The sequence below is a fragment of the Pseudophryne corroboree genome, chromosome 2, assembly GCF_028390025.1.
Source record: "Pseudophryne corroboree isolate aPseCor3 chromosome 2, aPseCor3.hap2, whole genome shotgun sequence".
Lineage (NCBI taxonomy): Eukaryota > Metazoa > Chordata > Amphibia > Anura > Myobatrachidae > Pseudophryne > Pseudophryne corroboree.
The window spans coordinates 916,925,345-916,937,846 of NC_086445.1; the positions used below are offsets into that span (position 1 = coordinate 916,925,345).

General features: G+C 49.1%; 1 protein-coding gene across 1 annotated transcript in view; it reads right to left on the reverse strand.

Moving 5' to 3' along the window:
- Positions 1-12,502, reverse strand: part of LOC135050034 (tricarboxylate transport protein, mitochondrial-like) — a 134,699-nt gene that overhangs the window by 22,472 nt on the left and 99,725 nt on the right. The window contains exon 4 of the mRNA XM_063956134.1: positions 5,897-6,035. Within this exon, the coding sequence (XP_063812204.1) occupies positions 5,897-6,035 (139 nt within the window). The remainder of the gene's footprint in view (positions 1-5,896; positions 6,036-12,502) is intronic.

The window sequence follows — 12,502 nt, forward strand, 5'->3', positions numbered from 1 at the left end:
AACTTAATCCCCATTTGTTGTAAGGTTTCAAAATATGAAAACTGTAAGAAATCTGAACCCAGCTTCAAGTCGCATGGCGCTGTAGGTGGGATAAATGGAGGCTGCACTTTGATGACACCTTGTAGAAAGGTGTGTACCGACGCCATAGAGTCAAACGTCTTACACCCTCAGTGCAGATAAACGCAGTTCTCCATCCCACCCCGTCTGTAAAATAACAGAATACGGGTTCTATATAGGCACACCAAATTTTGTAATAATGAGCTGCCGTAAGCGGCTTCCTAGCTGGTAACATGGTTGGTATAACCGATACTGTAATGCACTATATCTTTTCTTAAGAGGGCGGTCTGAACCACCACCCCGTAAACCGCAGCCGCGGTACATAGGTAAATAGGGGTAAAAGAACGGTCCCTGTTGTAACAGGTTGGACGTATTATGAGCGGGCAAAGATCGTGTGCAAGTATTCCTTGGAGATTCGAGAAGCAAGCTCTCCGAAACCCATGAGATATCACTAGTATGACTGTGACGAACTGTCTTATGATCCGTTTTAGCAACGGAGAGAGCAGCGGAAAACGGTGGAGCCAGATACACGAGGCTGTATGACCACACGAATGTGAGAACCTCCACCGCCACTGCCCTTGTGATCTGTCGTTCTGTACACATACTGAGCGTTTGTAATTGTGGCGAGATGCCATCATGTATACCTGAGGGTAACCCCACCTGTGGATTCACATATGAAACACCTCTGGATTTAATGCCCAGTTTTCTGGATAAAAATCCCGACGGGTGAGATCATCTGTCTAACAGATGTCCACTCCCGGAATGAACCCCGTCGACAACATCACCTAATGGTGTTCTGGGCAATTGAGGATTCGAGCTACCTCCCGCATTGCCATGCGGCTTCTCGGTCCTCCCTGGTTGTTGTGTATGCAACTCCCGTTGCGTTGTCTGACTGCACTTGGACAGACTGAAAGCGAAGCATGTAGTGCATTGTAAATTGCACGGAGTTCCAGGACATTTATAGACAGCAATCTGTCGTGATCTGTTTTAGAACCCTTGTCGCTGATCTTTTAAACTACAACTCCTCAACCTCTGAGACTCTCGTCCCGAGTATATACACCCTCGCCCCCCTGTGGGAAACGCGAGTGAACTCGGCGAACTAAAGCGCTTTGAAAACACATCATTGTTCCTAATAGGCGAATACACCAATGTACCGCTAGTGTGCGTGGCTTTTGCACTAATTGTACTAGATGGTATATTTGTTCTTTCTGGTGTAGTAGGTAAATTTCTTTGATTTACCGTATTTATAATCTTACCTAGGAATTGAAGTCGTTCAGACGGAATTAGATGCGATTGTTTTTGAACTTGACCTGCCACCGTGTACGTTAGTAGCGCAAGTAAGAGGAACTTCTGTTGAGACAGAGTTCTTATGAGCAGATCGTCTAAGTATGGAACGATTGTCACCGCCAGGGCCCTGAAATGAGCTATTGTCACCAACATCACTTTGGTGAATACCCGAGGCGTTGACCAGAGGACAAACGGTAGAACCTGAAATGGTTAATGGTTGTGACGTATTGCAAAACGCAAAAACCTGTGATGCGGTGACCAAACCGGAATGGGTAAATACGCATTGTGAAGATCAAGCGCAATCATGCAATCTTGTGGCTCAAAATATGTAAGTACTAACTGCAGTAAATCCATTTCCAACTGTAGTAAGTGACTTGCTGATTGAGACTGCGACGGAGCCCTCCGGCTTCGTTACCCCAAACAGAGGGGAATAAGTAACCCTGACTTTGTTGGTGTACCAGGTGTGGAAATAAAAACAGCTGAAACCAGCAGAGACTGAATGGCCACCTGCCAAAACGCCTAATTTCGTCCGACAGAGGCAGTCTTTTAAACTGTAAATAGCGGATACATACATGAGTGGATGTTTGGAAACCCGGCAAATGTCACGTGTAAAGGCGCGCTTCCACAATTGGAAATTCTAGATGGCCTGAGAGGCCGTTAAGCCACTGGCTTGTTGACTTTAGCACCCTGGCGTTACAAGTCGTGACTGCTTTTGTACCACAGCCTCGAAAAGACTGAAGTCTAAAGGGATTAAACGTTGGGCCAAAGTATTTTCGTTTTGATACCGGAGGTCTGAATATCAAATTTAGGACCAAACAACTTCTGGCCTTGTTTTGGTGAAACTAGCGACGATGAAAAGCGAGAATCGTGTCAGCAGAAGCTTTACAGAGATACTCTGCAGCTTTTTATTAACAGTGATCGTCATTGTTTCCATACATAGAGCGTCTAGTGACCCAAATGTATCCTGGGTGTTTATAATGTTTGTCACAGACGAATTCACCAATGACGGATTGTTCCATTTAGATGTGGAAACGGGTAAATAGAGTTAAATGTTAGTCAGATATTCTAAATAATAACTCATTGAAGATCTGTTGTTTATGAAAATCGACAGATTAGATGTTAGAGTCTACCTAGTCTCTGTAAAAATTGAGACACTGACTCACTGGTTATTAGCAATGTATGGTTGTCAAAACCCCGCACTATCTGACTGCTGGTCTAATGTACCCTTCTCACTTGTAGGTATCGCTGTGAGGTTTGACATATAATTGTCAGATTAAATTATAAGACCAGTTAAATTAACACCCTGGTACCCAAAGGAAAATTGGACCTTTGGAAAGACTGAGACTCCTTTGTTAGAACTGGCGGAGTAACTTCCGAGACTCCGATGTTACCGCTCCTGTCGAGCGGAGTTATGCTTAACATAGGATCTGGGACTGACCCGGCTTCCGGAGTGGAAACGTACAAACCAACAGAATTTGTGGTAGATTTATGTACAGACATTGTAGTAAACCTTATATTTAGTCTGTGTTGGAGGCTTACCCCTTATACAGACAGACACCACAATAGCCAAAGGACAGACACTTGCACTAATTAGTAAAATGTTTACTTAAGTGCGTAATATATATATTTATGGCTAAATACAGTTTACCTGAACCAAATTTCCCACTAACACCCCTGCGCCTCCGGTGGCGTAGAGATGTAGTGTAGGAATGTTCTGGAATTACCACTGGAAGAAACAGGAAACATGATTAAAAATGGCCCCCATGCCATGCTTACATTGAAACTCATAGGAGAAGTTACAATACCTGCTGCCACTGAGAATCACAGTCTAGTATACACTGATAATCACATCACATGCAGATTACAATACAATCACAGGCAGGTCAAATGTAATATAAGCTCTGCCTGCAGTTATTATGTATTAATATCTTCTATAGATATTCTGTTAATATTAATAACTTCTATAGATAAAATATATATAGGCTCAACAGCCTATTACACTTGTAGCATCTGGCAGCTGCAGCCACGCAGTAATCTGCCAGGGCCCCCACTCCCTCCCCCTTCCCTGTACTCCCTGTAGCGCTGTGTCTCAGCGGGGAGCTGGGAAGCTTATTGCAGAGAGGCGAAGGACCCTAGCCCAGAGCAGCAGAGATCGGCTGGCCGGAGCGCGGCGTTGCTAGGCAAGCTGGCCGGGTATGTTTGTGAGAGCACCGCTGTTCGAAGCTCTGTGCGGCGGGTCTCCGTCCCCCCCCCTCTCTGTACTCCCTGTAGCGCTGTGTTAGCGGTGAGCCGGGACGCTCACTGCAGGGAGGCGAGAGACATCCAAAGTAGCGGAGGACGGATTGCCGGGCCGCGTAGCTGTCGCTAGCCAAGCTGCGGCGGGTCTCTGGGCGCTGCACTTTCATACAGCGCTGACGGCGCTCCTGTCGGAAGACGGAGCGCCTGGGTCGGGAGAACGGAGCGGCAGACGGAGCTCTGGACGGAGCGGCTGGGCTAAGTGGCAGTGCGGTAGTGAGCGGCGCACCCAACGGACCCCACACAGCGGGGCGGCAGCCTGCGCTGACCGCCCCGTTTCCCCAGCATACCTTTTGTAGGAGGTCTGCGACGGCTTCTAAGCTCAGAGCTCTCCGGTCATAGCTGCGACGGGGCTTCTATCTGTAAGCTCCGTCCAGCTGTTTGATCACTTTTCCATGGCTGTAACGGGGCTTCTTTCTGTAAGCTCCGTTCAGCTTTTGATCATCTCATGGCTGTGACGGGCTTCTTTCTGTAAGCTCCGTCCAGCTGTTGCAGGCCAGTGGGCTGCCTGTGGCTGTGAGGGTGCTCTTTGTGAGGACCGACACGCCATGCGCTGCCCGTGCAGCGGCACTATCCCGGACCCATGTTTTTCAAGAAACTGGGAAGGGATGTGTTATAGTAAAAAGTAAAAATGAAAAATGAAAAATTAATAAAAAAATCTTCCACCAAGTGAGGGAAGTCCCCACAAGCCTTGTTCTTGCTGTGAGCACGGAAAAAACACTGAGGTCGTACACTGAGGTACTCTGGGATATGGAGGGGTGGAGAGTTCTAAATTTAAATATTCAGTGCCTTTGTTTCTGCTAAGCCGTCCATATCCCAAGAGTACTCCAGTGACCCCTAGTGGATGAAAAAGAAATATGTAACACATCCCGCATGGCCTCAGTCATCAACTGCACCCCCTTAGCAATTGATGCCGAACTCATCGACACATCCCCATCACCGTCTGCTGTGTCAGAATCGGTATCCGTGTCATCCTGCATAATCTGGGCAAGAGCAAGTTTGTGAGAATGTACCGCAAGGGGCCGTGAGGGAGCAGTATCGGACCATACTGCCATAGAGGACTGCAATACCGGAGTTTTCAGAAATCTGAGAAATAGCCCCCCTAAGAGAGGTTAACCACTCCGGTTCTCTAGCTGGGATCTGCGCTACAGTGCAGAGAATGGCAGGGAGACACAGAGATTGGAGCCAACCCACACACAGCGATATATAGGTATAGGGAGACCCTTAACCAGCGCTGACTGATAGGTGACACAGTCTATACACAGCCTCCCCTCCCTTCTACAACCCCCTGGTACCGTACAGATAGCTGGAGGTGCTCTGGAGGGACTGCTCTTCCACTGGCAGAGTGTCTGCCGGCAGGAAAATGGTGCTGAACGCTGCTAGGTCTGCTCTGAGGAGAAGCTCCGCCCCCTTAATGGCGCTGTCTTCCCACTCTTCCTAGATTATACTGGCCTGAGGATTTTGTGCTGGCTGAGATCTGCTGACCCCGACAGGCTCTTTGGTCAGTGTAGGGTTAAGGCGCCGGCTCAGGGCGCCCCCCACAGTGCCGCACCTATGTACCGCTGAGCTTCCCGTAGCGCAGTAAGTACTGCGCTCCTACCCTGTAGCCGCCATCTTCACATCGGCTCCCTGCTTGTTAGGGAGCCGATGACGCACTCGCCACACTTCAGCTCTGTAAGGGGGTGGCGGCATGCTGCTGGGGTGAGTGTTCCCCTGCGGCGGGGAGTGATATATCCCCTCTGGAGCTCAGTGTCCAGTCGGCGAAGACAGTGGCTCAGACCCCGCAGGGCGGACACTGCTCCCTCCCCCTCAGTCCCTCGATGCAGGGAGGCTGCTGGCAACAGAGTTTTAGAGTTTAGAGTTTGTAAATAAACAAACTCTAAAATAAACTTTTCTAAAGAAGCTCAGTAGAGCTCCCCTAGCTGTGACCGGCTCCTCCGGAGTCTGGTAGGAGGGGCATAGATGGAGGAGCCAGCCCACACTGTTAATCTCTTAAAGTGCCAATGGCTCCTGGTGGACCCGTCTATACCCCATGGTACTAATATGGAACCCAGCATCCTCTAGGACGTAAGAGAAACATTACTGATAATTTGCCAGCCTGGGAAATGCAAAATGTTTGGTGTTTTTATTTCTACATAACACAATAAAATAATGTCAGTTTTACATAAATATGACCTTTTTCAGGCTTTATGTATAGTATGAAAAATGTCATCCAATAGGATTCATATTCATGTATGTGAAAGTGGTAAACACATACCTTGATAGTTTCCATTGGACAGACGATAAGAACAGCCTCTGCTACACCCGCCCCCAAGCCACACAACAGGCTGGCCTTTGCTTCCAGCTTCCCATTGGAATCCCTTGCAGAATTACTAAGAAACTCAAACGTACCAAACCTGTACAGAAAATAATATAGCTCATAGTGATTACAGCCGAGGAAAATCATATATCATATATAACACACACACACACACACACACACACACACACACACACACACACACACATACATAATTATTATGACAACCTCCTACATTTGACATCGGCAGCGCGTAGCCCATGAAGTACGTCACCTGTTGTTCACTGGCTTGGTGGGTATATAAGGTGTGTGACAGGCCGTCTGCACACATATCACTCGTTGTGGTCATGGGTAAAAGGGTCGATTCATCAGAGTTGCAAAATGGGATGCTTATCGGCTTTCAGGCCAAGTGTGGCAGTATTTCTGAAACAGTGCAGTTTGTGAGCTGTTCGCGTGCTTCTGTGGTGAAGGTGTATTGTGACTGGACAAATGGCACCATTGCAAATAACCAACAGTGAAACGGCGGGGCACCACTGCCATTGATGTGAGAGGTGAACGTCAGCTATGAAGGTGCGTGAGCGCCGATCAACGTGCTACAGTGGAGCAGCTAACCGTCAAAATTATCCTGGGGGCTACCAGACGTCAGTTCAGCCTGCTCAGCTGCTGTCCGTGCTGCACACGGCGGTTACTCTGGCTAATATCTGGTGGTCATAACCATGTGACTCGACCATGTGTAGTGTGTGTGTGTGTGTGTGTGTGTGTGTGTGTGTGTGTGTGTGTGTGTGTGTGTGTGTGTGTGTGTTACAAATAAAAAAGTATTTATTATGGTGCTGTGGCACCAGATGTGATAAGGCCTGGTGCTACCAGTGCTGAAAGGGTTAAATCCTGAATGTAGGATATAAAAACGAGTTTTATGGTAAGAACTTACCTTTGTTAAAACTCTTTCTGCGAGGTACACTGGGCTCCACAAGGATGGACAATGGGGTGTAGAGTAGGATCTTGATCCGAGGCACCAACAGGCTCAAAGCTTTGACTGTTCCCAGAATGCACAGCGCCGCCTCCTATATCACACCGCCTCCCAGCACAGGAGCTCAGTTTTTAGTTAACCAGCCCAATGCAGTAGTAGGAAAAGTGACGACAATGGTTAGTAGCCACATACACCACACTCTCACGACAGGAGAAGTGTCAGCGGCTAATGCCATACCAACCCAAAGAAGCTAAGTGCGTCAGGGTGGGCGCCTTGTGGAGCCCAGTGTACCTCGCAGAAAGAGTTTTAACAAAGGTAAGTTCTTACCATAAAACTCGTTTTCTGCTGCGGGGTACACTGGGCTCCACAAGGATTGGACAATGGGGATGTCCTAAAGCAGTTCCTTATGGGAGGGGACGCACTGTAGCGGGCACAAGAACCCGGCGTCCAAAGGAAGCATCCTGGGAAGCGCCAGTATCGAAGGCATAGAACCTAATGAATGTGTTCCCGGAGGACCACGTAGCCGCCTTGCACAATTGATCAAGGGTCGCACCACGTTGGGCCGCCCAAGAAGGTCCAACAGACGGAGTAGAATGGGCCTTAATGTGATCAGGAGCTGACAGACCAGCCCTCATATAAGCATGTGCAATCACCATTCTAATCCATCTGGCCAGGGTCTGCTTGTGAGCAGGCCAGCCACGTTTGTGAAATCCAAACAAAACAAAGAGAGAATCAGATTTTCGAATAGAAGCAGTTCTCTTCACATAGATACGGAGAGCCCGTACCACATCCAAAGACCGCTCTTTGGAAGACAAATCAGAAGAGACAAAGGCCGGAACCACAATCTCCTGATTAAGGTGGAACGAAGAAACTACCTTAGGTAAATATCCGGGACAAGTCCTAAGAACCGCCCGGTCACGGTGAAAATCAGATATGGGGGAACTACAAGACAAAGCACCCAAATCCGACACTCTTCTAGCAGAGGCAATAGCCAGCAAGAACACCACCTTAAGGGAAAGCCACTTAAGGTCAGCTGAACCAAGGGGTTCAAATGGAGGCTCCTGCATCTGTCATCAACAGGACCCAGTTGGATACCCAGAAGGGACGACCCCTGCACAATTGTTGGTCCCGGAGCCACCAAAGCAGCGACAGACGGACCTCCGGAGTCAATAAGATCATTTGAGATCTGATCCGGTGAGGCAGGCCGTCCCACTTGGCTAGAATCAGCCTCTGGAGGGGGCGAGAGTGGAATTGAGCATACTCCACCATGTCGAATGCTGATACCATGAGGCCCAGCACCTGCATTGCTGAATGTATCGACACTTGCGGACGAGAAAGGAAGCAACGAATCCTGTCCTGAAGCTTCAGGACTTTCTCCTGAGACAAGAACAACCTCTGGTTGTGAGTGTCCAACAGCGCTCCCAGGTGCACCATGCTCTGAGCAGGGATCAGGGAGGATTTCTTCCAGTTGATGAGCCACTCGTGGGCTTGTAGAAACCAGACCGTCATATCCAGATGACGCAGGAGAAGATCTGGGGAATTTGCCAGGATTAACAAGTCGTCCAGATACGGCAGTATCCTGACCCCTTGACGGCGGAGTACCACCGTCATAACTTTGGTGAAGACTCGCGGAGCCGTTGTTAAACCAAAAGGTAATGCCCGTAACTGGTAATGGATGTTGCCAATAGCAAACCTCAGGTATTGTTGATGTGACACTGCTATAGGAATATGCAGGTAAGCATCCTGTATGTCCAGGGAGACCATGTAGTCCCCAGGTTCCAAGGCCAGAACTATAGAGCGAAGAGTTTCCATACGGAACTTGGAAATCTTCACAAACCTGTTCAATGCCTTGAGGTTGAGAATGGGCCGGGAGGACCCATTCGGTTTCGGGGCTAGAAATAGCGGAGAATAGTACCCCCGGCCCCTCTGAGCAAGAGGCATTTGTACTACGACTCCTGTATCCAGGAGGGTCTGTACCACCGAGTGAAGAGTTTTTGCCTTTGTCTGGTCCAAAGGGACAACTGCCTGGCAAAATCGATGAGGGGGTTGGTTTTTGAAGGCTATGGCGTAACCCTGAGTGACGACTTCCCGTACCCAGGCATCTGAAGTGGTCTTCAACCATTCCTGGGTATACCCTAGAAGCCGGCCCCCCACCCTGGAATCCCCCAAGGGGAGGCCCACCCCATCATGCGGCAGGCTTATCGGTCTTGGCAGCTGGCTGACGGGCAGCCCAGGCTCTTTTGGGCTTCGGCTTACCAGGTTTGGAAGTGCGGGCCTGCTTATGGTACGCCTGACCTTTTGCTTTACCTGAAGGACGAAAGGGGCGAAATAACGTACCTTTAGCCTTTGACACAGAAGGAGCGGTATTAGGCAGACAGGCAGTTTTGGCAGTAGCCAAGTCAGCCACTATCTTATTTAAGTCCTCCCCAAACAGAATATCTCCCTTGAAAGGGAGTACCTCCAGGGTTTTTCTAGAGTCCAGATCCACAGACCAGGATCTCAGCCACAATATCCGGCGAGCCAGGACTGACGTAGTAGAGGCCTTGGCTGCTAGGATACCGGCATCAGAAGCCGCCTCTTTAATATATCGAGAAGCTGTGGCAATATAGGACAAGCATTGTCTAGCATGGTCAGAGGAGATTTCAGCTTCTAACTCCAAGGCCCATGCTTCAATAGCCTCTGCAGCCCATGTAGCTGCAATAGTGGGCCTTTGTGCAGCACCCGTGAGGGTGTAAATCGCTTTCAGACAACCCTCCACACGTTTATCCGTAGGCTCTTTTAGAGACGTGACGGTAGTGACAGGTAGAGCTGAGGAAACCACCATCCTAGCCACATACGAGTCCACTGGAGGAGGCGTTTCCCAATTCTTAGACAGCTCTGGCGCGAGGGGATAGCGAGCCAGCATCTTCTTTTGAGGCACAAACTTCGTACCCTGGTTTTCTCAGGGTTCCTGACGTATATCCACTAGGTGATCAGAGTGAGGTAAAACTTGTTTAACCACCTTCTGACGCTTGAACCTATCTGGTTTCTTAGGAGGGAAGGATGGCTCGGGATCATCCGTAATCTGCAGAATTAACTTAATAGCCTCCACAAGATCAGGAACATCCACATGTGAACTACCCTCCCCATCAGCCGTATCAGAGTCAGAACCTGTGGGGTCAGTATATGTGCAGTCTTCATTAGACAAGGTGTCAGTGACGGCAGTGGATTGTGAGGAGACAAGCGCTCGCTTAGAGGACCCCTTGGATTTAGGCGAGCGTTGGTCAGACTTTTTAGTAGTCAAGGACTGGTTCAACTTCTTTAATTGAGCAGATAAATCGTCCGCCCACGGCGGGTTAGCTGCAGGGACCACATACGGTTGTACCGGCATTGGGGGTCCCATAGGGGGTGTTAGTTTATGAACTAGCGTATGCAGAAGTGTGGAAAAAGCGGCCCACGGTGGGTCAGTATATGCCTCCGCTGCCACAGTCCCACTGGGAGGCAAGGAGCCCCCAGAGCAAGAGCCCATAGCCGCTATATTCTCCTCATATTTGTCTGTGGCTTCACCAACACCAGAAGTGTGTTCCGCCCTAGAACCGTTACCCTCAGAAGCAGACATGATATAACTTGCAGTATGAGGTAACACAGTACAATTATCAGCAGCACTATACCTCTAAACCCAAACCCCTGCGCAGTGTAGTCAGCACTGTAGCAGAGATAAAGGAGAGATATGGTGACTAAATCACAGAGAAAAATACGCAATACAGTATATCTTTGTGAAAATCCTATATTAGATAACACGTGACGCACCAAGCCCCCTCAGGTTATGGAATATAGGGATAGCAGGTTGAGTGAAAGACACGAAATGGACACCACTCAGCTATCAAATGCACACACAGATAGTCACAATTTGTACAATGCAGAGGTTATCACTGACAATAATACTGCACTGGACTAGCTTACACAGCTATATAACAATAGATATAACAGTACACAGTAAGAACTGGATGTATATCACAGGGTAATTGTACCATAAAACCCTGACTAAATGCACTCTTTCTTAACTATCACTGTCTAAAAAGGCAGGTAGAATACTTAAGTGTCATGTAAAGGCACAGCGCTGACAACCAGGCGGCTTTACATAGGAGAATTTGCCCAAGCAGTCCCAGGAACAGTGAGCTGAGGGATAATGGCGCCACAGACACTGACAGGGAGTGAGGAAAAGACAGATATGCAGTTCCAGGGCGGGAACACTTGCTAGAAATGGCGCCCTGGGGCTGGGGGAGGGACTTCAGGTCTAAGCCTTATCCCCTCTGCTGGCAAAACCACCGGGTACTGTGGGCGATATAAGAATTGGTTTAGAGAGAAAACCTGACCTGCGCCCATGCCCTGGTGATCTAGTGGGATCGCCTGTACTGCCACAGTGTCCACCGCCAGCGCGCGCGGCCCGCCTCCCACGGACCGCGATAAAGACCGGGTCCCGCAAGCGGGACCCACTTACCATCTCCCGAAGCGCGGCCACGAGCCCCAGCTGTGTGTGTCTAATGTGAAGAAAACCGGAGCCTCCGCTGTAGGTACCCGGCAACCAGGGCTCGGGAGTGTACAGCGCCGCTGGGGAGAGCTGGAGCTGCAGCAGTGAATGTCACAAGACATTTACCACCGCTGCTGCCTTGAAGTCTTCACTTTTTACCTCATAAAAAGCTTTTCTTAGGGCTGCTTGGAGCAGCCCCTCTGTTAAGTGCCTGCTTACTGCAGCACCAACTTACAAAACCGAGCTCCTGTGCTGGGAGGCGGCGCTGTACATTCTGGGAACAGTCAAAGCTTTGAGCCTGTTGGTGCCTCGGATCAAGATCCTATTCTACACCCCCATTGTCCAATCCTTGTGGAGCCCAGTGTACCCCGCAGCAGAAAAAACAATGTTCTATAATGTATATTTAGAGTAAATATGACTGGTGGGATCCAGGGCTCCTTCTGGGAGACTACTGTCTCTGCCTCTGGACAGAGTTTTGGGCTTTAGGTCGTCTCCTGGAAGTATTGTTGTATGTCCTGCAATCCTGATCTGAAGTAAGCAGACAGGAGAAATCAGCCAAAGTCATCAAAGAGGTGCTGCAGCAGCTATACAAAATACCTAGAACAAAGAGGGTCCAGGGGAAGGAGCCTGGTGGTGGCAGTAATTGCGGAGTGTGTTGGAACACTGCCAGAAAGGGTGGCCAGTAACAGTATGTTACAGACAGTAAGGGAACTCTATAACCGCAGTTTATACCTTGTATACACATAGCGTACATAGGTGGTCATTCCGAGTTGTTCGCTCGTTGGCGATTTTCGCTATGCTGCGATTTGTTGCAAAATGCGCATGCGCAAGGCACGCAGGGCGCATGCGCTTAGTTATTTAACTAAAAAAACTTAGTAGATTTGCTGCGGCGCTTTTCAGTCGCTCTGCTGATTGGTGAGTGATTGACCGGAAAGGGGCGTTTCTGGGAGGTAACTGAGCGTTTTCCGGGAGTGTGCTAAAAAACGCAGGCGTGCCAGGGAAAAAGGCAGGAGTGTCTGGCCAACTGCAGGGCGTGTTTGTGACGTCAAACCATGAACTAAACGGACTGAGCTGATCACAATCTAGG